A 27,608-nucleotide genomic window follows, 5' to 3' on the forward strand; every position below is an offset into this window, starting at 1 on the left:
AGTCGTCCCGGGCGTGTGGCGTCTGGCTGCGCGGTGGGAATGAGCCGGAATGGGGGCGGGCCCGGAACAGAGGCGGGACGGTCGAGGGGCATGGGAATGGGGTGGTCCCGGGGCGGGAGCTGGGTGGTACAGAGGGTGGGCCCAGGGTAAGGGTGGAGCGAAGAATGCGGGGCGGTCCGGGGACGGTGCTAAAATGGTGCTTGTGATGCGGAGGCGGTCCCGAGGGGCGGGTAGGGGTGTTGTCAGGCGGTACCGGGTACTGGCCTGGGGCAAAAACAGTTGCAGGGTTCTGGGAGGTCACTGGGTCTAAGAGTGCTGGGCTAGACTGATACTCACCCTAAGCACGGTCCCGCTAGCCAACCCCTGCCCGCCACGGGCTTTCCTGCCGGGTGCTTGTCATCATGTCCTATATTCCGGTGGCCGAGGACTCCGACTTTCCCATCCAAAACCTGCCCTACGGCGTTTTCTCCACTCAAAGCCACGTGAGCTTCGGCGCTTGGGTTCGGGCGCGGGGAGGTGGGAGCTTCGGTCGGTTTCTCCCGAGCCTCGGTGGAAGGCGCCTGTGGCTCGAAAGCGACTCATGACCCACCATAGTTGTGCACGATGTTGAAATTCAGTCTCAGCTTCTGTGGGGTTGTGCGAGGACTAGATGCAAAGAGAAATGGGAGCTGTCACCCTTCACCCGGACAGCAGTCCCGTGCGACTATTGTGACCCAGAAACGGACGCGTAGTCCCGCAGGCCGGTTCTTTCCAAGAAGCTGGGTGGTCATTCACTTCAATGCTAGCCCTTGACCTTACAACCTGGAAAAGTACCAGCCGACTCCCCCCCCCACACACACACCCTGTATTTTTGAGCAACTCTGAGGATGCAAGCACTTCCAGGCTTAGAAACTGTGCGGTCTGATTCTTTTACCTCTGGCCTACATTCTTTCTGCCTTAGTGTGAACTTCTTAGGCATTCCCTGAACTGATCACAAGCCCTGTGGGGCAAGAGAAACGAACTTTGACTTGTACACAAAGTGTGACTAGAAAGAAATCTTTGAAAACGGCTTTAGTGGAGCTGAGTTATCAGCGAATACACAAGGGTTCCTAGGGTGGGAAAAACACATTCTTCCGAAATGTTTGTGGTATTTTCTGCTTGCTTTTTGCTCACACTGTTGATTCAGCTGTGTCAGTCATAGAGCTATAGGAGCTGCTTGCACCTAAAAGGAGTCAGAATATCTTTGCCAGGATTTTCCCGTGACATAGGCAGAGTGCTTGGCTAGCAAGCACCAGTAGAAGGAAGGAAGGAAAGAAGGGGTTCCTGGTAGTTGGTCTACTTGCCCTCATCTGTTGCCCAGATGGCTGCCATTTTCTATCGCCTGTGCTGAATGCCTTGATCAGAAGAGTCAACTGGTGGTTTCACAACTACCGGGCATGACTAGATGTTGCAAGGGCACAAAGTTAATGTGTCGTCCTTTCCACATAGGAGGTGTGTGGAGCCTTAACCTGTGTCAGCCAACCACCTTCTGGAAACAGAATACTCCCTCTGGCCTCCCCTGGTACTTTGCCCTCAACAGAGATGCTCTCAGATTTTTCTGGGAGCACCAGTGGGTTAGGCAGGAACATTTGCGCAGACAAGCACATTGTCAGTACTCGACTGTGTAGTAAGGAGCTCTGACTTGCTCTCCCCAGGGAATCTGGAGTTATTGTTCTTTTATCTATGGTTAGAGGCTTTTCAGAGTAAGCTGCAGTTTCTTTATAGCCGTTATCACCTTTATCGTTGTTGTCGTCATCATCATCATCATCATCGTTATTTTAGTTTTTTGAGACAGGGTTTCTCTCTGTAGCTCTGCCTATTCTGGAACTAGATTTGTAAACCAGACTAGCCTCAAACTCAGAGATCTGCCTGCCTCTGCTTCCTGAATATGGGATTAAAGGAGTGTGCCACTATGCCCAGCTTCTTCTTTTATTAGTAATAAATTTTTAATTTAAATTTTAAATTTAAAATTTAATGTTTTTGAGAGTTACACATGTAAGCCCTGCATCTACATCATTCCTGCTCCCCCACTCTTCCCTCCAACTTCTCCCTTCCCCCTCTCATATTTATGATCTCTTCTTTATTATTGTTACATGTATATTCATATGCATATATAACCTACTGAATGCATTTAGCTTTGTTCATATGTACATGTGTCTAGGGCTGACAGATTGGAATTGAACATCCTATGTGGGAGCTTGACCCTGGAGGCAATTATTGACCTCCTGTAGCTCTTCATCTAGGGGGTGGGACCATGTGGAATTTCCCATCAGTATTGGCGGCCAACTGGTGTCATTGTGGTGGTCTTAAGGCAACTATTGTTGAGAGCAACCTGCCCCACCATCCGCCTGGGCCCTGCCACAATTGCAGTCCCCAAATAATACACAAGACACTTTATTAATTATGAAGCTGTTGGCCTTGCTTGTTTCTAACTGGCTAGCTCTGACTTAAGTGTTTACTCCATAATTGTTAACCTAAGTTTTTCTCTTACCGGAGAAAAGGGTCTGGACTTCTTACCCCTATGGCAGCTACATGATGACTCCCTGTGTTTCTCCTTCCCAGAATCCTCCTCGACTCCTAGTCCCATCTATCTTGCTTCCTTATTGGCCAACAGTGCTTTATTCAACAACCAATAAGAGACAGATTTCAGAATGACATTTCCCATCAAACTATATTGTTCATAGTTCCTAGGTGCATTTCTCTGGCCATGGCTAGGGGAAATACTCTATCAACAGGTGTCCTGGATCAATGCCTCTTAACTGTCTTTTTTTGCTTCTTCTCTGTTGACTTTTCCTGAGTCGTAAGAGTAGCAGATGTATCACAGGGTTGGGCACCCAAGATGAGTTGTTCTCTGTGTTTTGACCAGTTGTGGATCTCTGTAATGGTTTCTGTTGAAAAGAGAAGCTCCTTTGATAATGGGTGACAGTTATACTTAACCTGTGGGTATAAGGATACATATTTAGAACACACTTAAATTATATTTGTTTAGGAAAATGGCTATAGTAGGTTCCACTCGTGGGTCTGTGACCTCTCAAGCCACGGGCATTTGACTAGCTTTACAGGCACAGGTGTGGATTCCCTCCTTTTGAGCATGCCTTAAGTCCAATTAAACAGCTGTTGGTTACCCTTGGGATATAAGTGCTGTTATTACCTTATTGTAGATGCCTTGCTGTTCTGGTGATAGTTGTGGTTCATAGACTGTAGATCTGGGTAGGACTACTGATTACTCCTCTCCCTTGACAGCTATTATAGTACCAGAGTGACTTAGTACAATGTGTAGACTTTGTTCACACATTACTAGGCAGAGAATGCCTATGATTAGATCACAGAGCTGACCCAATGATAGAGGTTCCTTCTTGATTTCAGCAAGGCATAGGATGACTGCCCAGGGTCTGTTCTTGCATCACCTGAGTGGACTATCACTTGGATCCATGTAGCTCAGTTTTGTGTTCTTTGAAGCAGAGTGGGGAGACTGAGTCCCATGGAGATACAGAACTGAGGACATAAGGGTTCTTCAGCGAAGCTTTTCAGGCTTGTGTGACCTTAGTCTACCCCTGTCTCCTAGGGGCTGCCTTGCAGCCCACTGAAAAGAGCAGGTTCTGCCTCTCAGCTCTCATGAATTTCCTAGAATGGCAGAACTGCTGGTTTGGGTGTCAAGAAAGCCTGGCTTAGGACAGAGCTCCAGGAGGTGAAGTCTTCCAACAACATGCTTAGTGTTGTGGGCTCAGAGACCAGCCTTGACAAAATATTTGGGCCACTGTATTAATCTGAACTCATGCGGAGCTTTTATGGGGATATAAAAGAAATTCATTCACGTGGTTGGAGCACTGAGGTTTCTGCAGCACCCTGCATCCCAAGTTCGGCTGCATTCAAGCTACCACAGAGCTAGTAGATGTGGAGCACTCACTACTCTGCCTCATGGGAGAATGGCCCTGAGCAAAGCCCTAGGCCCAGTATGAAAAGGACTTCAGGTTCTTGGTAAGGTGGTGAGCAGCTCATCACCGGAGGCATGTAAGCAAAGCTAGGAACTTTGCCTTCCAGGCTACCTGTTCATTTTCCACCAAGAGATCTCAGCTTTGCTTTCTTTCTTGTCTTGGATCCTAGACCTTGGATCTGTCTTTATGGGGGTTATCCCAAAGTAACCCACAGGTCCCTAAATATTGGGTGAGTGTTACAGTGAATGAACTGGGCCTGTCAGAACTAACTGTGTCATTCTCCTCCTAGCCAAAGCCACGGATTGGTGTGGCTATCGGTGACCAGATCTTGGACCTCAGTGTCATTAAACACCTCTTCACTGGACCTGTTCTCTCCAAACACCAGCATGTCTTTGATGAGGTAGGACATTGTGTCATGAATTGTTTCATTTCACTGCCTGCTACAAATGAGTTAGTATTTTTCTTAGTCACAGTTTATCCCTAGATAAGAGGGAGCTGTTCTGAGACATACAGGTGACGGAGAAGGTAGCCTTGACAACTTAGGGTGGTTTCTCAGTAGAATGCGAGCTCCTGAGTCCAGTGGGTCTTGCCAAGTTGCCTATAAGGTGAGGATATTATGTAACTCTGGCTCCCTTTTCTTCTAGGTTGTTCAGGCTTTGGTCTTTCAAGGCCCAGGAAAACTTTGAGAAAGGGGGCTATGAGCCTTACAGTCTAGATTTGGGGTACAGCTTGAGGCAGTCATCCTGGCCTTCATGTGTTCATGGTGGATGGCTGCTCAGTCCTTTAAGGATACAGTTCTGGAGCATCCAGTCTTGCTTGTGTCGATGTAGGATGGTTGCCCTGTCATCTAGGTGTTCAGCAGCGTCTGGAAACAGCCAGCTTGACCTCCATGTTGGGGTGGGATGGGTCCAGCTTTCCTCCCTCATCCCAGGTCAGCTCTTAGGATCTGCTTCTTCCTGACACGGTAAGGTGTTTACTGAGCACCTCTTTGGTGCAGTAGCTTTGCACACATCCTCTCTGTCACTTCTCCTGGCCACCCTCTGGCCCAGAGTCAGAATTGCCACCAGATAAGTGGGACTTGTGCAGTTCGTGGCTTGCTGTCCACATAATAGCTCTTGAGCACTGATGGTGGGGAGCATACCCAGGAGTCGACAGGGCATCAAGAAAGGTGACCAGCTTTCTCTAGCTCTATGCAGAGAGGACAAAAATGTGGACAAAGGTCCCAACTTGTGGACGCATGGAGAGATGTCAGACTCTGGTGGGAGGGATAGCTGAAGGATTTTCTCAGACATAGCCATCTCTAATCCTGTTTTGGTCTTAGACAACTCTCAACAGCTTTATGGGCCTGGGCCAAGCTGCCTGGAAGGAGGCAAGAGCATCTTTGCAGAACTTGCTGTCTGCCAGCCAAGCCAGGCTCAGAGATGACAAGGAGCTTCGGCAGCGGTGAGGAGCACGTGACAGAAGAGGGACATGTCAAGGGAGATGAGGCTGGGGTGGTTGCCAGGGTCCTTGTGCATTGCTGCTTGACTGCCTAGCTTGGTGCCGTCAGGCCAACTTCTGGGTGGCATGCTGGTGGGAGGGCTCTGGGTCTGGGAGACTGGGTGGAGCCTCCGATTCTGTGTTTCAGTGCGTTCACCTCCCAGGCTTCTGCCAAGATGCACCTTCCTGCTACCATAGGTGAGTCCTGTTTCCCTGGTAGTGGGCCTAGATGGCTGGACACATGCATTGGATCCTCATGTCTTGGTGGAGAGAGAAAAGAGGGAGGGTGTTAGGATTACCTGCTGATCCCAGTATGACCAAGGTCAGCACACAGTTAACCTTGGCCCAGGCTGTCTCCAGCCTGCTCCCCCAAAGAAGCAGCAGCCTGTCCAAGTTTGCAACTGGATACATGGCTGCCTGCACAACACTTTTCTCCTTCCTCCCAGAAGGTTGTGGGGTGAACACTCTGAGCTATCAGGAGAGAGAGTTTTAAGGAAAGCCAGAGGGCCCTGGAGGGTCTATGTATGCATTTGGCCAAGCATCTGATTTGACTGAGTCAACAAATTGCTGTCAGTACAACCTGATAGCCTGAAGCTGAGATGGGGCTGTATCCTCCTGTGGCTGTATCCTTGTATGTCAGCCATGAGAGGGAGCCTCTGCTCTTGGCTTGGCGGGATGCCTGTGATCTGAGAGCTGTACAGTTCTGCCCTGGAAGGATGGGGTTTCCTGAACCAGTTTCTCCATTCGGCAAAGTCTTCCAGAGATGCTAGTGCCCACAGCTGGGTGGAAGGTGGGCTGGATGATGGGCTCGTCTCTTGCTTCCCTTTAGGACTGTGCTACACTTTTAGGGCAAACTAGTTGTCTTCTATGGGTCTTTCATCCTTTCTAGCTAATTGATGCTGTGACCTCTTGTTTTTACTGCTATGAATGTGATTACAGCTCAGGCTGGCCACCCCTTAGTTAGCTAGTTCCCAGACTGTGTTTCCTGTCCTTATCTTTCCACCTCCACTTCTAGTCCAAGATGCTGGGATCGAGGCACTCAGCTTTGCTTTGGGATGGTATAAGGTTTAGGAAGATGAGTAAGCAAATTACTCTAAGTGAGTTTTCTAGTAGATCTTAGTAATTCATTCACATATGAGAGAGGGGCATCTGGAGTTCACGAACCTCCATGTTCAGCTCATCACAATCAACAGGCACTAATATGCAAGTTCAAACACAGGGACAAGATGCCTTGTTCTTAGTGCTGAGGGCCAGTCACAGGAAATAAGGGCTGAGCTGGGCCCGGCCTGATTGATGACAGTTTCTTGAAGATCTGCACACTTGGGACTGGAGCACAGTGAAATTGACTCCAGAGAAGGGTTCAGCAGTGGTGCCTTAGATTTTCCAGGGTTTAAGCCAACAGAGGTAAGGGAGAAGTGAGGCTGGGAAGCAGGCGTATATCAAGCAAAGGCGGGTTGACCATGTGGGGGTCACAGCAGTTACATGTGGTACAAGTTGGGAGGGAGTGGTAGCAGCTGTTTCATACTTAAACTGCACTGTCTGATTCAGAAAGTGTGAGCTTACTTTTTTTTTTGAAGGGGTCCTTGAATCTTGAAGAAGGGTGCGAGTCCCTACTCTTGGGACTGGACTTCCACCATCTAGGTCACTGGCCGTTTTGGGTTTTCCTTCTGCAGGAGACTACACGGACTTCTACTCCTCTCGGCCACATGCCACTAATGTTGGAATTATGTTCAGGGGCAAGGAGAATGCGCTGATGCCCAATTGGTATGTCCTAGACCAGATGTTGGGATAAACTCAGTATTATCTCTCTCTTTACAGTATGTTTTTCCCAGGAGCTGCAATGACCCTCTTTGGTCAAAGCAGCCTAGGAAAAAAAAACTAGAACTAATGATGTTACTTAGTGCCTCTGGAAACAGCCGACCTAGCTTCTGGTTCCCTCAGCATGACTTTAGGGGTGGAGAGGGAGCTATCAAGGGCCTGTGGATAGGTCCCTTTATCTCCCCTCTGGAGAACAGACATGAGATTAGATTCCCTGTGATGCTTGATCTCTAGATTTTTTGGTTTGCAAACTACCTATGTTCTGACAACAAGCATGCTGAAAAAGCAAAAAAATCAGAAATCTAAAATACTTTCAGCCTCAAGCAGTTTAGAGGAGGGAGGCTCAACCTGTATTATCTTTATAATGTGTGCGTAAGGCGTACAAAAAGCAGCACTGAGGACCACCACGAATCACATCACAAGAGAAGGCCTCTTGTTCCTACTCTGGGAAGGAAATGCAGGCCAAAGGCTGTGGCTCCCCCAGCTCGTTCAGATGAGGGCAAGGATGCATTTCCTTACCCAGCCTTGCCCCTCACTTCCTCATCCCTGGGGTTTGGATAGAGGAGTTCTGGTACCCTGGTGACAGGCAGCTCCTTTGAGGCTAGACCAGCTGCTGGATAATTTTCCCTGAGGTCATGAGAACAGACAGTTTCTGATTGGCTGGGGATAAACACAACCTGGAGCTCTGCAGTCTGTCATATCCACCCACCTTAAGCAGGAGCCTGGAGACCTGGCCCAGCCTGCTATGCCCTGCAAGTCTGACCCTTATTTTCCGTTTTCCTGCTGCCATGGACAGTCCTTGTGGCTGTATCACTCTCGCCTGCCTCTGTCTTCCCATGGCTGTCTCCTCTTCTCTGTGTCTTCTACCTCGTACAAAGGCACTCTGGGAAATAGGGAGTCTCAGATGATCCAGGGCTATTGATTACATCTTCGGGGGGGCGGTATAGACAAATCTTTTGGGGCAGCTGCCACTCACTGCAGTGCAGGCATGACCTCTTGCTTTATTCAAAACAACCATTGGTGCTTATCATATCATATGCTCTCTTCTCACCACATAATTCTGTCTGCTCATCTAAGAGATCCCTGGCCCCACCTTACTTGGTAGTGTTTTGATATTTGGGAAAACGTGTTTATTTCCTCTCCATATTCTTGTTTTACAGGCATCTACTGTGTGCCCCAGCCTTGGATAGCTCTTTGTTCTGAGCTTTATGAGTTTTTTCCTAGGGTTCCTTTGTATTGGAGATGGACAGGGCCCACAAAGGAAACAGCAGAACTCTGTGGTCAGAGAAACCTGGGTTCTTTATTTTTCCTCCTCACTATATAGCTAGCCCTAGCTGGCCTAGAACCTACTATGTACACCAGGCTGCCACAAGTTTGTGGTACTCTTCCTGATTCTGCCTTCTGGGTGCTGGAATTGTAGACACGCCCTTCCCCCTTTTCTTCTGAAAGCTGAATCATTTTCCCTTGTGTGACATACCATGTTTGTTTTCTCCATCCATCTTTCCATGGACACTTGGGAGCATGTTTTAACTTTTGAATAATGAGTGTATATCGACTCTGTTTCTTTCTGAAGTTTGACTTACACCCCCACTTTGGCACCCATATCCTCTCACCCTCCTTTGGTAGGCTCCACTTACCTGTGGGATACCATGGCCGGGCTTCCTCCATCGTGGTATCTGGCACCCCAATCCGAAGACCCATGGGGCAGATGAGACCTGATAACTGTAAGTGACTCCAGTATCCAGGCCCTGTCAATGCCCAGCTCTGTCCTGTTGCTATGAGCTCTGTAACCTGGTGTTGATGGTTCCTTTTATCTGCTGTCTCTCCAGCAAAGCCTCCTGTGTACGGTGCCTGCAAGCTCCTGGACATGGAGTTGGAGATGGTGCGTTATGTGTAGAGTTTTATTGAGTGGGATCCACAAAGGCCTGCAGCAGGCAGGCTCTCTTTCTGGGACAGCAGTTCACACCTGTCCAGACATAAATAGCAGCCCTGTGAACCCATCGGACCGTTGAGTGCCCTTGATGCTTTTTCTTCAGATTCTGTGCTTGTGAATTCACCTACTGGCTAAACTTATTTGCAACCGAAATATTAACACAAGTCATGACCACACAGAGAAGTGGAAAATTTGAGTCCCCTGATGCACACACTTGTCAGCAGGCTCCCTGCCTTCTTGTCTCAGGTCTCTGTTCTATAAACACGTGCTGCTTTTCTGGTCTGTTTTTTCCCCCATATTTTCCACATTCTTATGTGCCTTGAGCTGATTTTGTTATTTTATAACATCCTCCAAGTTAAGTGCCTTTGTACTCTCCTAACTGCAAGAGGGACAGTTTCCCTTATAGACATGTGTGTTAGGAAAGCCTCCTTCTTACCTGAGTTGTAGCTATTTGATGGGAAGTTCATTGTTGATGAGTCAATACTCCATACCAGATATCGTTAAGAAAAAAGGGGTAAAATATGGTTAGAGAAAGTGACTTATTGTTCAGTTGGTGAGTGCTGTAGCCAGTGGCAGTGAAAACCCAGCTCTTTTCTCCTGGAGGGAGCACTGTTTCTCCTGGAGGGAGCACTGTTTCTCCTGGAGGGAGCACTGTTTCTCCTGGAGGGAACACTGTTTCTCCTGGAGGGAGCACTGTTTCTCCTGGAGGGAGCACTGTTTCTCCTGGAGGGAGCACTGTTTCTCCTGGAGGGAGCACTGTTTCTCCTGGAGGGAGCACTGTTTCTCCTGGAGGGAGCACTGTTTCTCCTGGAGGGAACACTGTTTCTCCTGGAGGGAACACTGTTTCTCCTGGAGGGAGCACTGTCTCGCCTTGTCTGTTCGCATTCATGGGGATTTTATGGAATGTCACATGAATAACAAGCATCAAACGGCCATATCCACATCATTATACCTGTGGCAGGGCCTTCACCGTTTCAGAAACACGTTTATACCCAGGCTCCACTTTTGAAAAAACATTTATAATTTAAAATCACTTTCCCCAAAGTCTCCCTTCCCCTTCGCTTCCCAGCAAGGCTCCACTTTTTATTTAGATTGAGCACTTTATTATGAAAGCGCTGAAGACTCACATGCAGTTGTGAGAAGTGAGGTGGACATGCCCTGGACTTGAAAGTGGTGGCATGTTTCCTGCCTCGGTGCCCTTCAGTCTTTCGTCTTTTTATCTTGATGAAAAATTTGCATTGTTTAAGCCCTGTCACAGAACAAACAAAGCTGATCTTCATGACTGTAACTGATTCTGTGCTTGGAAGGCACCCCACCCTCCACCCCATGACATGACTGGATGTTCTGTTGGTTCACGGCTATCACAGAGCTGTCAGATACTAGGTTATGGAGCACCGGAAACAAAGGAAGGAGCAGGAAGGCCTGTGGTACCCTGAGGGTCAGGAAACTGTCATGGGGCTGGCAGGAAAACGGGCACAATTCCTCTCTTAGATGTCCAGTGAATTAGTACCAGGTCCTCAGGCAGCCCTACTTCCTGGTCGGACTTCGGAAATATTTTCCCTTTGCTCTGTAACCCATAGTGACCCAGAGTGACAGGTCATCTTGAATCTAACCAACTTTCCCTATGACAGGCTTTCTTTGTCGGCCCCGGGAACAGATTCGGAGAGCCAATCCCCATTTCCAAAGCCCACGAGCACATTTTCGGGATGGTCCTCATGAACGACTGGAGTGGTAATATTAACCTGGTGGCATTGTGCTCTGAGGAGTACACACAGGCTTGGGAGCGGGGCAGGAGGCACAAGGACTGCAAGGGTGGTGCCACACAGACTTCTGACTCTGAGGGTGTAGACCAGTGCCAGCCTCCCTAAACGGCTTGCTCATGCGTAGAAGGATGGCGCCCGCGGTACCCATGCCATTATCAAGCCGCACCTATCTCCACTCGTTATCGCCAGCACCATCATCCTGTTCTGCTGCTGCTGAACTGAGTATAGAGGGATTTTTGCCAGAAACTGAGCTGAGACTTAAAGTACAGTAGCCTAGCATCTGAGTCCCAGCTCTGTACTCCGATACCATGTGTAAAAGGACGTGGGTTCACACATCCCAAGAGAGGGTCTCCTACTCACAGATTGCCTTGTTACCCTTTGTTGTAGCCTAGCACAGTGCCTCCAAAGACCTCGTCTTTACACTGAACACCCTTCTTTTCATTCCCCAGAGGTCGGACATGCCAGAGCCCTGTAGAGAGGTCCATATAGGTCAAGGGCAGGAAGCAGCTTGGAGTAAACCTGTAAGCCATTATGAGGCCTAAGCTTGCTCTTCTCCCATAGCACGAGACATCCAGCAGTGGGAATATATCCCCCTTGGGCCATTTCTGGGGAAGAGCTTTGGAACCACCATCTCTCCATGGGTGGTGCCCATGGATGCCCTCATGCCCTTTGTGGTGCCCAACCCCGCGCAGGTAAGCATCCCTCTGCTGAAAGCCCTGCTCTAAGTTCTCCTTCTGCCCTTTCCTGCTGCCCCTGAGCAAATACAGAGACAGTGGCGGTGCTTGGAGGATCGTGGTGCAGTGGCCAGGCAGCTGTGGCTCCAGGGGTTTCTCTCCCTCTAACACAATTCATAAGGGAAAAAGCATAGTTTTCTTGCCTTCAGAGTTCTCTGAGTTCAGGGGACTGCTTGGCAAAACTGCACACGACTCACAGCTGCCCTATTGCGCAATTTTGGTTTGTGCAATGGCTCCCTCTGGAGTCTAATTTGTAGAATGCATTTGGAATAGAGGTATAGGGAAAAGTGCATTGTCTGTCTGTGCCACAATGTTCCCAGCTCCCTTGCCCAGGACTGGGCTAGCGGCCCTCACTCTCACTCCCCAGTTTGTCACAATATACTCTGTCCCACCCCTTCGCTGCAGGCACCCTGCCTTTATGGCCTTACAGCCAACACCTTGCAGGCCCTAACTTCCTTAGAGGCTCTCTCCCATGTGGTGCTATCGAATGGCCTATCTGGTCCTCCCGTGTCTGTCTCTGGGTCTAACTCTCCTCCAAAGGGTTTTGCTCAGGGCTCTCTATTTCCCCAACCTCACCCTCCCTGGCATTGTCTCAACAACCCGTGTACTGCTGCATTTCTCCCTCACTCATCCACGTAATTTTATGCTTGAACAACCTTGGGGACTTTCCCTGCAAATTGTTCCTTCATGAAAGTCCCTCAAGGCTTTCACGCCATCTCCTTGGATCTTCTGTAGCTGTCTCCCCTCCTCTCTGCTGCTCTCGCTCCCCTTTGTCTCCCTCTACTCCACCCTTTTCTGTCCTCACGGGACCTATTGGGCCACTGCCTTCGATAACCCACATCTTCCTTCATCATCCCTCCTCCAGGTCCGTCTTCACAGGGCTGCCTGGACCCCAGCTGCCTCTGACCTTCCCAAGTACCGTTTATGTCTAGCTGTCACCACTCCTGTCCCTTCCTGACTAATCAGCATTGCTTTCCTCTAAAGTAGCTTTGGCCTTAACCCTTCATGCGCTGGGAAGGAGCTGTATTCCCCACGAGCATCACTAGTCACACTGTTGCCATTGGAAACACACAGCTGTTCAAATCACTGAATGGTCTTCTGTCCTGCTAAATGATTTTTTGTAATGTATTTTGGGGAAATGCTCTCTCCTCCCCCCCCCCCCCCCCCACAATGTATACCATCATCTGCCTCTTCAGGTGTTCCAGCACCCAGTAGGGCTCCAGACTCACTGTTTCCAGGCACTCTGCCCCTCTCTACTGTCCTAACCTTTCCTTACAAGTTCTATGGACCATCTTGCCTCGCATGGTCCCCTTCCCAAACCTAGTCTCCCCCCAACTTCCTGCAGCATTGCTCGTTTGGCCCTATGACCTCTAACCTGCGCATGCACCCCATCTTCAGCTTCTTCTCTCCAATCTAGCACTCTGACCTCCTGATCGTCACTGCCCAGCCGTGGGCAGTGCGCAGGGACCCGGTCTTTGGAGAAGAAACGCTGCTGCCATGTGGCACAGTCTGTGCTGGAGAGCAGAGGCTGCTGGGAACTCAGCCCTCCTGACAGCCAGCTCTCTGCTATGCTCTTCCCTCCAGGACCCCAAGCCCTTGCCGTATCTCTGCCACAAGCAGCCGTACACATTTGACATCAACCTGTCTGTTGCCTTGAAAGGTATGTTGCAGGGTGAGTGGTGTTGCCCATGCTCAGCAGGCAGACACGGGCAGGGGCCATTGTCCCAATGGATCCCAAGCTTTGACTGGGTGACTCTAGAGGCACCTGCTCCAGTCAGGAGCCTGTATGGGGCTCTTGTAAAAAGAAGAATGTGAGGGCCACCCTCCAATTTAGAGGTATTGTCCTACATGGAAACCCTGGCCTCCACTCTGTTTGACTCTACTCTTCCAGCCAGGGTCTACCTCGCCTCTGCTCCCATCTGTCACTGACGCCCACCTTACACTGCACCCCAGATGTGTGGCACATTTCATCAAGGGCCTGTTTGAAAGCCTCATCTCAGAGGCTCATGGGACTTTGAAAAGCAGGGCTCAGCCCTGAGCCACAGATTGAATAGCCCCGAGATCCATGTTGATGGCCTGCCTCCACCGAGCCTCGCCACAGACTGGGCTGTGGTGTGAGATGTTGGCTCTATGGACCAAGCTGTGGTGTGAGGAGCCTGCTATGCAGACCCTGATGGAGGTCCAGTCTCAGCTCTACCCTTGTCCAGCTTTGGGACTTGGGAAAGTCACCAAGTAATGCCCTAGTTTGTCATCTGTGAAAGGGGAATTATAGCATTGGTTTTATTAGACAATGGTGGTGACTGGGGAAACTGATCCCTAGACCCAGGTCTAGACTAGAACAGAACCTGTACCTAGGAAAGGGCAGGTGCCATCTTCATGTCCAGGGTAGAAGGGAGTTTGCCTGGGGGACACATTTAGAGACATTTAGTTCCCCAAGGCCAACCTCTAGCTGGCTTCTTGTTCCCTCAATTTCTTTCTTTCGTCTGTAATTACACACAGGGTAGAAGGGAGTTTGCCTGGGGGACACATTTAGAGACATTTAGTTCCCCAAGGCCAACCTCTAGCTGGCTTCTTGTTCCCTCAATTTCTTTCTTTCGTCTGTAATCACACACAGGGTGTGCTGTGTTGTTATGGCCGGTTCCTGGGTTTCAGCCTTCATGAATGGCAGAAGACTCAGTTTCTTTCCCTCTTTTTTTTTGTTTTTTGTTTTTCGAAACAGGGTTTTTCTATGTAATATCCCTAGCTGTCCTGGCACTAGCTCTGTAGATGAGACTTGCCTCGAACTCACAGAGATCCACATGCCTCTGCCGCCTCCCAAGGGCTGGATTAAAGGTGTGTGCCACCACCACCTGGCTCTTCTCTCTGTCTCTGTCTCTGTCTCTCTCTCTCTGTCTCTCTCTGTCTCTCTCTCTCTCTCTCTCTCTTTCTTTCTTCCTTTCTTAACATCTTTCTTTCTTAACAACTGACATAAAATTTATTTAATATGCACTGTTGTGAAGGTGTCAGATCCCCTGGAACTGGAGTTACAGGCAGTTGTGAGCTGCAAGCCGGTGCTGGGAATTGAACCCGGTTCCTCTGGAAGAGCAGCAACCAGTGCTCTTAACCGATGATCCATCTCTCTAGACCCAAGAGTCAGTTTCTTAAGGATGGAGTAGCGGAATGCTCCATCAAGAAAAGATCTAAGAGCCACAGTGGCACCCCCCCCCCCCCCCGGGGGAAACTGCTGGTCCCATCCTTTCATGTTTCAAGTCAGGAAACTGAGCCTCAGAGAGGAAGATTTCCTTGAGTCGTGGGGCTGGCTAGGGCCAGGCTGGAACTAAGTGGCAGGGTTGTAAATTTCAAGCTAGTGCTTTCACTCACAGACACATCCTTGCAGTGCCTTCCTATCTTGCTCTTGTTCTGGGCATTGTCTATCAGCGAAGGGCACTGATACAGGGGGTTGGGGGGGGGTGGAGACAGGACAGGAGTGAAATCACAGCATCTGGACATACAAAGCTCAACTCAGTTTTGAGGTTCCAAGCCGACATCAGAATAACGCGGCTGGTAAGCAGCAGTGTGGGCACCCTGACCTGCTGTGGGGCTTCAGAGCACACCTCCTGTTATAGAGGGGCAACGAGCACCAAGGGAAGGGCTGGGTTTTGAGGACAGGAGCTTTCTAATGATTCGTATTGTTAGAAGATGGCAGCACGAGCTGATCCCCGGCATGAAGTAAGTGCTTAGCAAGGATTGCTGGCATTAATGGTGAGCTACTACATTATCTGTCGTTGCAGAAGTGTAGCAGGTAGACCAGCTATCTAGAGAGTAGCAGGCTGTGCTTGATCAAGCTCACATGTAGGTTTCAGCCTATGTTGTCGTCAGTGGCCTGGTGGATATTAGGAGCATTGTAGGAAGAGGCACTCTGAAGCCATGTCTAGACTCAGCGGCACACACGCCTCTGTCAGTGGTGCTTGCTGTGGGTGTGGGAGAAGAAACTGATAGGCTAGGTGCATGTATTTGCCATTCCTGGACTAGATGACCTCAGTGGGCGTATCCCAGCTCTCATACCCTCTAAGCTTATTGTTCCACAGACTAAGTGAAATCCTGCAGACAAGGGGAAGCAACTTGAAGGTTTCCTTTCTGACCTGTGGGACTAAATCTTAACAAGTCTCACTTCTCAATTTCTGACAGGAGAAGGAATGAGCCAGGCGGCTACCATCTGCAGGTCCAACTTTAAGGTGAGTTTGGGGGCCAGTTTGTGGAAGGGAAGAAAGTGACAGGAGCAGGAGAATAGCACCACCTAAATGACAGGACAACCCGAGAGCCTGGAGTTTCCATGACTCTGTTCCTTTCTAGACATGCATGACATCACAGCATCCTGTCAACATGGAGGCTTCTACATAGATGTGGCCAAAGTTTTCTGGGCACATTTCACATCCTGCAAGGGCCAGCCTCTGGATCCCATGTCCTCACAGGCTGTGTGTGCTCACACGTGGGGGCCTGAGGTTGAGGGGGCTGTCTTCCTTAGTCAATCTCCATTTTATTTTTGAGACAACATATCTCCCTGAACCTGGAGCTCACTGACTGGCTAGGCCGGGTGGCCAGCAATCTCAGAGATCCTCTTGCCTCTCCCTCCTTAGTACTGAGATTACAAGTACACACTGCTCCCAGATTTTTATGTGGACCACGACTCAGTCAAACTTGGGCCCTCATTCCTGTGAAGAAAGCTTTACCAACTGAGACATCTCAGCAGTCCACTTACTTTTTAATCAAACCTTTAAAAATATTTATTATTATTTTAAAAATTATGTGTACATATGTGTATGTATGCACATGCATGTACAAACACCTATGGAGTTCAGAAGACTCCAGATCCCTGAAGGTGGTCTTACAGGGTGTTGTGAGACACCCAATGTGGGTGCTGAGAAACCACCTCAGGTTCTCTGTTAGAGAAGTATATGTTCTTAAGAGCCGCACCACTGAAGAGCAGAGATGTTTTGTTTTGTTTGAAACAACAGCATACACATATACAGACACAGTGCAGATACAGAAATGCTAACATTGTAAGTGTGGAAAACTGAGGAGATTTCACAAATCAAGCATCCCTGTGCATCCAGCACCCATGTCAAAAAGAGGAATTCCCTGCCCTCGGCAGCCTATAGCCTCTTTACAGCTACACCATCACTTCTCCAAGGCAGGCCACATTTCCTTGTTTCTCTTGCCATACAGACTTTGTCAGTTTATCAGTTTTATATGGGTTTGTTATAGTGTAAGTCTTTTCTGCTGAGCTTCATTGTGGCAATGCTGAATTTGTGAGGTTCAGCCACATTACTGTTTACAGTAGGAACTTGTTTGCCTCTTTGCTATAAAGGGTACAATTGTGCCAGCTCCACAGTGGGTGATTGGCATTTGATTGCTTCCATATCTTGGTCACTCTTGAATTTCTGTCAGCATTGTAGTACACATTTCTTGGAGTACACGTGCGCACATTTCTGTTGGGTACATATCCAGGAATAGAATTGCTGGGTTATAACATGTGTGTGCGTACGTGCGCATGCTATCACTACACACACACACACACACACACACACACACACACACACACATACACACACTGCACATGAACACTCACACTCAGAAACACAGCTAGGAATACTTTTGAATAGCTCCATTAACCTAATCAAGAGAATCCCTCGCAGATGTGTTCATAGACCAGCTGACTCTGGATAGTTCTTCACAGTGGTTTCTTCCCCACTTGGTTCTAGATTGCATCAAGTTGGCAACTGAGATTAGCCATCACATGAACACTGCCACTTCTGACATCTAAGAAATTCTGCTACAGTTGTATTCTGGCTTAAGTTGTATTTCCTTAATGGCTAACACAGCTAGGTACCTCTTCGTATGTTTTTTGGCCACTTAAAGACTCTGTGAATGGATGCATTTATTTTGCATAACCTTCCTTCTAGTTAAAAGAAGTAAGGAGATTGAGGAGGAACCGAGGGAATGATCCACTTCTGAGGGATCTGTTGCCTGCCAATATGGCTGTAGAAGGGAGACACAGGCTTGGGCATGCATGACCTCCCAATGTTTCAGGCACAGGAGCCTTGACCTCATGTCCCACCTTCTCATTGCCATCCTGCTCTGACATTCTGCTAAAATCATTTCATCTCCAGGGGTGGCATCAGTTCTAAGTCTTGGTGGGTGGCCAGCCAGGCCTTGGAACTGCAGGAAGGATAATTCACCAGGAATGGCTCTGGGAACTCCCAGACCTGAGGTGGTCATGAACATATAGGCCTGAGCAGACAGAAAGAGCTGAGAAGGCCCGGCTTTCAGACATCTTAGAAAAGGTGATTGGGAAAGATGAGGTTCCAGGGGAAGTGAGGTTAGAGCTGGTGGACAAGGTGGGTCAGAACCTTAGCATGTGGACAGCAGGGCCATCTGTAGAGAGACCAGAGGAAGGCAAACTAGACAGGCATAAATTATAGGTATGCATGGAGTGTGGAGGGCAGGGAAGGCATGGAACAAATGGACTACATCCTGCCCAGAAAGCAGGATGCTCACACTTGTCCTACTGTGTCCTCAGAATATGTACTGGACCATGCTGCAGCAACTCACACACCACACTGTTAACGGATGCAATCTGAGACCTGGAGACCTCTTGGCTTCTGGAACCATCAGTGGATCAGTGAGTCTCAAACTACCCATGTGGATCACCAAACCGAAGATAGGCAAATTGAGAAAGTTGGGGGTAAAATGTTTCCCTGCTGCACAATGACCAAGAGAGAGACCCGTGTGAGAACCAGAGCTTTACTCTGTCTTCCCAGACAGCAGCAGCCACTCTGTCTAACCCTCTGTTCCCTCCTAGGAGGTGACCTCACAGCTGCATCCTCCTCATCCACCCCTGAGCCACCATGAGCCTGGGGAGAGGGGTGCACGACTTTGGAAATGATGATGTGGGGTAGTGAATAGGTTGGCTTCACACTCTGTGCAATCCTGGCCATGGTGACTGGGAGGTGTCAGTCTCTTGCCAGTGATATAATATTAGGCATGACACTGTTTAGGGTTGTGAGATGGCTTACTGAATCAGTTTTCTGGGCACTCTATGGTCAGAGGACCCCTAATAACATGCTTACAGGAAAGATGAAGGCACACCTTATTGAGCCACTAGGACACATTCACAGGGGCCTCAAAAGTTTTATGGGCCCCTGTGTCTCACTGTAATTGTCCACACTAGAGCTGATCTATTATGTTGCCAAGGTGTAAATACATATTACCTTCCTTTTCTCTTATAAAGGAACCTGGAAGCTTTGGCTCTATGCTGGAACTGTCCTGGAGGGGAACAAAGGCCATCGATCTGGGCCAGGGGCAGACCAGGACCTTCTTGCTGGATGGCGATGAAGTCATCATAACAGGTGTGAACCGCCAATCCCCATAGGCCATCTGTCTCCCTTACACTTACTGGCATTTCTGAATTCTGTGTTTGCATGGCATGCCCTGGGCTGCAGCCTGGGCTCCTGGGACTGCATGTGTTAGTGTCCACACAGGAAATGCCATGAAAGTCCATTTTGCATCCCTTCTCCCCAGCAATTGCCCAGTAATGGTGGAGCCCTTGCTTTTTGGACTATGTCTCAGACCACGGGCATGGGCTGACCTGGAACTGGGGTCAGAGAGGTCATGACTATGGTAGTACCTAAGGTTCTCAAAGCCCCTTTCCAGGAAGTTGGAGACCTCATGTATTTGGTTGCCATTCTGCCCTCCAAATATTTATTAATAGCAAGGAAGGCATGATCATGGTTAGAAGATGACTTCTCAGAGTCATAAACATTCCAGTGACCTCCCAGGGACTCACCAACAGTGTGACCATTGAGGTACTCAACATTCTGAGACTTGATTGGCTTCATCTTTACAATTTGATAACAATTTGATAGGATGATGCCAACAGCTTTGCACTGGACCCCCACTAAGTCCCCTGGAAGACATCTTGGGACTCCAGAGATGAGGAGTAGCTCACATTGGCTTACACTGTAGCATTGTTCATGCACCATTGTACAGGTTACACAGTCAGGTTGGCCCTTCATGGAGGCCTTGCAGACAGTGAATAAGGAAGTCTGGCTTCCCTTCCAAGCAACTGATCTGTACAGTCCCAGTTCTTTTCATCTTGGGGCATATAAAGCATGGAGTGCATGTTACCTTGATTTAATAATGATGTGTATCCAGATCTTGTTCTCTGCTGTGTCATACAACTGTTTCTAGAGAGCCAAGCATCTGGACCTTTCTTTGATGGGACCCTCTCTGAAGGGCACTCTTCTATGGGGCCTATAACCACCTCCTACATGCCCACCTGTTCTGCTCTAGTCTACCAGCCACTCATTTCTTTTTGTGTATCTTATGCTCTCCTGAACTTCCTTGATGCTGCCCTAGTACCAATAGTCTGTCCTGTGGGCTGGAACCTTAGACCCGTTTCCTCATCATAGTCTGCTGGATGTCTTTTTAAGGTGTCCTGTCCTCCCTACGCAGTTGACATGCTCTAGACAGCTCACTGGTCACAGCTGGAGCCCTCACAAAGCTTCTGCAATCAACCTTTCAGCCAGTCCTTCTCACAGGGTCCTCCTGCTGGCTCCGCTCTGCTCCTGTTCTGCCCAAGATCCTCCCGTGGTACCTGTCTGCTGCCTCACACAATCTGTCACTACTCTGTGTGGGATTCTGTGTGGCTCATGCAGCTTCCTTCTACTACAGACCCTCTGCTACCACAGCACCACTAGCCTCAGAACCTGTGGACCCTCAGACTCAGCTTGGCACAGCCTGGTTCAGCCTTCCCTGCCACAAAAGTAGTCACCTCTGTCCCCTGCCAGCAGCTCCATTAGTGTCATTCAAGTCAGCAGCATGCCTGTCAGCTCCCATACCTAGGCTGTGCAGTGATAACTGTTAAGAGAAGCTTTTTCTTTTGCTAGCCGCTTTGGTTTATCCCCCGCCAGTCGCCTGGGCTCTGCCGTGCCAGCCTGGTTCTAGATCCGCATGAGTCCCAAACAAACACACAGGAGGCTATATTAATTATGAAGCTGTTGGCCTTGTTTGTCTCTTACTGGCTAGCTCTGCCTTAAGTAATTACCCCATAATTGTTAATCTAAGTATGTTTCTTACCGGAGAATAGTTCCCGGCGTCCTACCCCCATGGCGTCACATGTTGACTCTCCTGTGTTTCTCCTACCCAGAATCCTCCTGGATTCCTAGCCCCTCCTATCTAGGTTTTCTATTGGCCAGACAGTACTTTATTGACAAATGCACAGGCAAATAACAGAACTTCCCCAACATCTCCTCTTTTCTGTTTAAACAAAAGAAAGGTCTTAATTTTAACATAGTCAAATTGTATATGACAGAACAGTTATCAAGTAAGAACACAGTTACAACATTTTGTCTATTAACATTTAGCAAGATCTAAAGAAAATATCATCCATCCCATCCTTGTGAGTCCAAAGTCCTATATGTAGCTTATCTTTTATCATAACTAAGGAAAACTATAATTATAACTATCTGTCTTCAACTCCATCAAAGACCACAGAAGGATAATATATAAACACTAGGATTGACAGAGACATCTTACTGCCTGGACAGTCACCCGAAGTTCCTCTGTAACGTTGGGGCATCCATCTTCAGCCCATAGGCCACAATGTGTCTGGAACACTTCTCAGCAAAGCAGGAAATTTCAAACTGTCTATCTGCGTTGGCAGTCTGTCAGTCATTTTTCTTTGTCCTGCAGAAAGTCTCGCAGACTCTTCATGAAGCAGGAACCCTGTAAGACTGAGTTCAGTAGTCACTTTCCTGTGGGTCCTGCATGTCCAGATTATACAACAACAGTCAAACAATCTAGGCAAGAGCAGTTTCTTGCCCAAATGGCTAATCTTGCCATGTTGAAAGCAAACTTTATAACGAGTTTCTGCGATGCCCATCTTCCTCTCAGACGTAATTGGTGCTGCCAGGAGCAGACATTTCTCATTGTCAAGACAAACCCTAAACCATTTTAAATGCCATGTTCTGAAGGTCTTTGAGAGGTTTGAAGACTGTCCATCTCAAATATATTTCTGTATATCTAGAAACCTAACTTATGTAACTAGAAATTCTATTATAAGTAACTATCTATAGTCTGTATTCAATTATGCATTACATTGTAAAAGATCAGTATAAGCACAATACTTAATCAAGAGGAGAAATATAAGCATCACAAAATTGACCTTGATTTTGTCTCAATAAATAAAAAACAATACCCATACCATAATTCCCCTTTTTACCATTAAAAAAGATTGGCTGTGATCACTAGCCAATTATAAACCATCGCATTTAAATGAAAACAAAGATTTATAAACAAGATGGGAATTAGGACGTCGCTCATTCCAAACTGCTTCCTGCTGGAAGGGGGCGCTGTTTATACCATGGGGATCATGACAAAACTCAGAAACCTGTATAAGTCCGTATTTTCAGGGCCTGTAAGACTGCATCATCTTTGCTGTTTCGATTGTTGGAACACCTGGTCCACTGCTTCCGGGGGTCTTGGTTCGTCAAACCACAAAAGCCTGGAAGGAATCCTTAGCTTTTCATTTTCTGTAGAAACATAAATAAAAACTCCTTTTCCAAGTAACATATCCTTACACTTAAATTTTGAAGTCAAGGCATTTTTAAAAGATAGAAGTTGGATTAATTCAGCAGCATTTATAATCAAGTGTACTTTAGCAGCAGTTCCTTCCTGAGCAAGCAAAAAACTGAAAAACACAATAGCGTACAGTATCCAGACTCTCTGTGTATTTTCCATCTTTACGTGGCTTATTTATTTATCTATTATTACTTTATTTCTTTCACTTTTATTTATTTTTCTCTGAGACAGGGTTTCTCTTTGGAAACCTGCCTGCCTCTGCCTCTGGAGTAAATCCTACCGGCGTGCGCCACCACAACGCCGGCTTTTGTATTTATTTACCACTTTGTCGTTTCAGTTTCTCTCTCAATCTCACATATATTTTTAAACACACTGTAAACCTTTAGAAGTTTTTCTTTATCCAAGTCTGACTTTACTGTAAATCTTTATGTTTTTCTGGCCACGTGTCTTATCTGTAAAACCACGGCTGTTTTAAACTGCCGTTTCAAGATGGCGGGCGTAAGCGTGACTCCAGCTTACAGCCTCAGTCCATGCTGACCTCCAGCAAAAGCTGTCACTTCCAGGTGTACGTACACCCCTTTCAATCAGTAGCAGAGTCTCTTAAAACAACCTTGCTGGTTTTTTTTTTTCTTTTTATGCTGAGTCAGGAAGACTCCGGTAAACGAGCCACGTGAATCTCGGCTTGTCGCTAGCAAAACAGAGCACACCTGAGAAAAATGCTGCTACCAAAAATCTGTGCTTCTCTCCGTTCTTCTGTTTCTAAAATTCTTTTAAAGCTTTTGTCATTCTGCGTGGAAATTCATGATCCCACTCCTGATCACCATTATGTTAAGAGAAGCTTTTTCTTTTGCTAGCCGCTTTGGTTTATCCCCCCGCCAGTCGCCTGGGCTCTGCCGTGCCAGCCTGGTTCTAGATCCGCATGAGTCCCAAACAAACACACAGGAGGCTATATTAATTATGAAGCTGTTGGCCTTGTTTGTCTCTTACTGGCTAGCTCTGCCTTAAGTAATTACCCCATAATTGTTAATCTAAGTATGTTTCTTACTGGAGAATAGTTCCCGGCGTCCTACCCCCATGGCGTCACATGTTGACTCTCCTGTGTTTCTCCTACCCAGAATCCTCCTGGATTCCTAGCCCCTCCTATCTAGGTTTTCTATTGGCCAGACAGTACTTTATTGACAAATGCACAGGCAAATAACAGGACTTCCCCAACAATAACTACTCACGAGCTTGATAGTCTTCTCTTACAGTTCTGGAAGGCAGAAATCTGCCATGCATCCTTCCAGATGCCTAGGGGAAAGGTCTATTCTTGGCCTTCCAGCTATAGTGCAACCAACAGAGCTCCAGTCCCCATTCCCATCAAGACACAGTCTTGTTCTCCTTCTTAAGCCTCCCTCCTTGTCTCATAAGACATACTTGTGTTGGTTTTAGGACCCACACAAATAGCCTTATTTGACTATTGTTTCCATAATCACACCTGACAGCCTTTACTCTGTGAGGTAGGTTTGAGGTTCCAGTGTGGGATCTGATGTCATTGGAGTTCACAGCTCACTCTGAAGTGCATAGACACAGACTATGTACACCATTTAGTAGGCTAAACAAAGAGAAGGGTACAGAGCAAGTGACACCCCAGGGTTGGCCACTATCCACTTTGCCCTCACTGATCCTAATTGCAGATAATTATGCAGTACCTTGTGGTCTCTATACTCCGATGTCCATGTATCCAACCACTTAGAGGGAAAATATTAAAATAGGTTGTATCTACTGAAAATATCTAGTTTTCTTGTCATTATTCCCTAAGCTATGCAGTGTAACTCTTGACATCACATTTGTATCGTGTTAAGCATTGTAAACCACTCTTACTTAGATGATTTGAAGTGTAGGGACCACATGTGTAGGTCACATGCAAACTGCCCAGGGCCTTAGCCCTTGCCAACTGTACTTATTAAATGGCTGCCGAGTCCAGCTGTGTTGAAGGCACGTCTACTTCCATGATTTCATCTTTTACTCCCCCGAGCCTTTGGAAATGTGTCATTGCCCCAGTTTTGCAAAGTCAAAAACCTAGGAGAGTGTAAGGGAGGTGAATCATGGCAGATCATACAGATGGCAAAGTCAGGATAGAGTTCCTGTTGTGAGCTGCTCTCTCCAAGGCTAGACCTCTTCATGTCAAGCAAGTATTCCAACTGCTGTATGGCAGGTTTGTGTCTTGTATTGCTCCAGTGCCGACCAGCTAACCCCAGGCTCTTGCTGTAGTCCTGTGGATTGAGTTGAATCGCTTTTTGAAGTGCAGATGTGGAAAAGAGGGAGAGAGAGAAAATGTGACATTGGCTCTCTCTGATGCCACTATGACAGAGCCTGAATAAGCTGCCGCTGGCAATGCAAATCTTGTCTGGGCAGCTGTCAGGCCTGGAAAAAAAGATCTAGGGGCTGAGGCAGACAGCCGTATCTCCTTGATGTTTGTACCATACAGGGAAGGGACAGTCCTTTTCTGTGTGGTTGTGGGAAGCAGGATCCACAGGTGCCCTGGATTGTCCTGCCTTGACCATGAGGCATGGGGCACTAGGGCCTGTATACTGCCTTCTAGCTTGACATGCTCTGGTTCTCTTTGTCTCTTTCCTACTGGCTTCCTTTGACTTTTCTTTATCTTATTATTTCCCTGCTTTCTGCTTTCTCCATGAGGAGACAAGTCCCTTGATGACTGAGTATATGGTAGCTTCTCATGTAGTTCATATGACATGTGTACAAGGTACCCATGGGTACCCAGCCCTCATCTCTCATTTATAGAGACCACAGTTGAAATCCACATCCTTAATCAGGGTCTCACAGATGGGTATAAGCAGAGGGAGGATTTGTTTTTTGTTTGTTTGTTTGCTTTAAAAGATTTTATTTACTTATTATTATGTATACAGTATTCTGTCTGCATGTCTGCCTGCAGGCCAGAAGAGGGCACCAGATCTCATTACAGATGTTTGTGAGCCACTGTATGGTTACTGGGAATTAAACTCAGGCCCTTTGGAAGAGCAGCTAGTGCTCTTAATCACTGAGCCATTTCTCCAGCCCCAGAGGCAGGATTTGAATCTGGACCCCTGCCCCAGTATGGCCCCCGCAGGAATCACATAGAAGAAGAAAGTAACCAAACACCGTCGGTTTGAGCAAGTGGCTTCAGGCATTAATCCCCAGCCTTGCCTTCTGTCCTCACCTGGCATTCTGCTTTGGACCTGCAAGGACCTGTTCCTGGAGACTGCACTTCTCTGCCCACAGCTCACAGTTAGTTGAGACTTCTGCTTTGGCATCTGAACCATTGTGACACAAACCCATTTTCTTTCCTACAATCAAGTGACAGTGACAGCCTCTCACACCTGCCTTGGTGTCTGTTATTCTTCACCACAAAGATCTGCTGCCCATCTGGTCTGGGGGGCCATTGGGCTTCTTGGCCTCCTGTCTTCTCGGTAGTCTGCTTGAGTTTTCTTCCACTGGGTGCTGGGATCTCATTTCTCTCCACTTTTTTTCCTTCTCACATTGACTAGCAGGAGGCACAGTTCCAGGTAGGGGACCAGCCTCCAGGGCAGGGGCTATAGTGGGTATTCACTCTGCCCATGACCTTGGGCTATCTGGCCTGATAGAGGAGGTGCTTCTCATCTGTAGACATGATCTCTTAAAAGGAAAGGGGAGGGGCTCACACTCTCTTGGCTGATGAAGACCAGGTCAGGCAGCAGGAAGCAGCATGTGACTGGTCTACAGCTTTCCAAGGACTCTGCAACTGGATTTACCACATCCTGTATCCATCAGTGTATTTTCCCCTTGTCGTAGCTTAATAAGTCTTTAATACCCCTTAACATGGATTTCCCGCTACAGTGGGGGTGCGCAGTGAGTTAAATGAAAGGCAAAGCCATGGGTTGACTTCCAACCTGAGTAAGGCCATCTTTGTCTTCATGCTGCCCCAGTCCACCCTTTGAAGCAACTCAGACCAGGAAGCCTGCAAGTCTGTGGCTGATCCTGCCCTACTGTGTTTCAGGTCACTGCCAGGGGGACGGCTACCGTGTTGGTTTTGGCCAGTGTGCTGGGAAAGTGCTGCCTGCCCTCTCGCCAGCCTGAGGCTCCAGAAACCACAGGCCACAGCCTTGCCTGCCAGGGACGATGCTGCTGCCGCCCTTCATCCAGGAATGAATAAAGCCATTTCGCTTGTGGGAAATGCAACAGAGTTCTGGGTCCTTGGTTTTGTCCAGTGGGTCAGTGTGTGCTGCTCCCATGGAGGCAATCATTAACTCATCTCTTCCAGGTGTGAGGGCCCTGGTGGGGTTCTTCATCAGGCACCTCAGGCCTTCAATACTCCATGAAATGTGGGAAGAGGGTGGCCCCTGAAGTATTAAGCACTCCCCAGAGAGTTACAACCAATGTGTCTTGCAGGCATGCATGCATATGCATGTGTGTTCATGGAGAGAAACACACACACACACACACACACACACACACACACACACACGGATGGGCTATTATAGAGACTTAAATCTCCAAGTGCACACCTGGTCCAAGGATAGAATGAGCAAGAGTCCTGATGTTCACCTTTGTCCTTCATACCCATTGCAGCCCAGAAGCCACCCTGCCTGAGGTCCTCTGTCCCCACTCTATGCAGCAGCCCTGGCCCAGTTTTTGAGTGATAAAAGGAGACAAGGTACCCATGACTCTTCTTGGGCTAGGTGAGTGAGAATTCAGGCATGCTATATAATAATCATTCGTTATTCATTCATGAGCTTTGTAACTTTCTGGCCTTCCTGAATCTTTTGAGTTCCTGAGCTCCTTCCTTTGTTTCCTGGGGGGGGTTCTTTTTGGAGGAAATATTTGCCCAACACTCAACCCCTTTCTCCAGCTTTCCCCTCCTTCTTCTGAAAGGTCCCTTGAGCCTTAGAGAGGATGATACATATGTCTTCTTATTTTCTTCTATTTCTTCTAATTTATACATTAGAATTGGGCCACTATATCACAGAAACAGTCACTTTTCCTCCAGTTGACCCCCTCATGAAGTTCCATAAAATCCTATTCCACTACAAAAAGAAAAAGAAGTTTCCCTCTATGATATAAGCTGATAGTTGCAGTAATTTAAGAATATATGCACAAATGTTTAGAATATGATTTGTTAGGCACATATTCCTGTTTAACAAACAATAGCAGTCACCTCCTCAACTACTGTGATTTGCCCTGGCTGACAGTTTCAAACATAGGTTCCCTCTTGTGGGATAGGCCTTAAATCTATTCAGAACATGGTCGATTGCATTTATAACATCCATTTCACTATGGTACCAGTAGGCAC

At 47.8% G+C, this 27,608-nt stretch overlaps 1 protein-coding gene across 1 annotated transcript; it reads left to right on the plus strand.

Moving 5' to 3' along the window:
- Positions 1 to 212: 212 nt before the first annotated feature.
- On the plus strand, positions 213 to 26,497 carry Fah (fumarylacetoacetate hydrolase). The gene is made up of 14 exons (XM_005077858.4): positions 213 to 482; positions 4,243 to 4,353; positions 5,275 to 5,396; positions 5,581 to 5,630; positions 7,106 to 7,196; positions 8,877 to 8,974; positions 9,080 to 9,132; positions 10,815 to 10,914; positions 11,508 to 11,638; positions 13,265 to 13,340; positions 15,848 to 15,894; positions 18,240 to 18,341; positions 18,951 to 19,068; positions 26,316 to 26,497. The coding sequence occupies exons 1-14, from the start codon at positions 402 to 404 to the stop codon at positions 26,393 to 26,395; spliced, it is 1,260 nt and encodes a 419-aa protein (XP_005077915.1). The 5' UTR covers positions 213 to 401; the 3' UTR covers positions 26,396 to 26,497.
- The last annotated feature ends 1,111 nt before the right edge of the window (positions 26,498 to 27,608 follow it).

Source organism: Mesocricetus auratus, unplaced genomic scaffold, assembly GCF_017639785.1.
Source record: "Mesocricetus auratus isolate SY011 unplaced genomic scaffold, BCM_Maur_2.0 Super-Scaffold_4256, whole genome shotgun sequence".
Taxonomy (NCBI): domain Eukaryota; kingdom Metazoa; phylum Chordata; class Mammalia; order Rodentia; family Cricetidae; genus Mesocricetus; species Mesocricetus auratus.

Coding starts and splice junctions, on each gene's coding strand:
- Fah (XM_005077858.4), top strand. CDS start 402: ATGTCCTATATTCCGGTGGCCGAGGACTCCGACTTTCCCATCCAAAAC. Junction 5,397..5,580: donor GACAAGGAGCTTCGGCAGCG/GTGAGGAGCACG, acceptor TCTGTGTTTCAG/TGCGTTCACCTCCCAGGCTT. Junction 18,342..18,950: donor CTGGAACCATCAGTGGATCA/GTGAGTCTCAAA, acceptor TCTCTTATAAAG/GAACCTGGAAGCTTTGGCTC.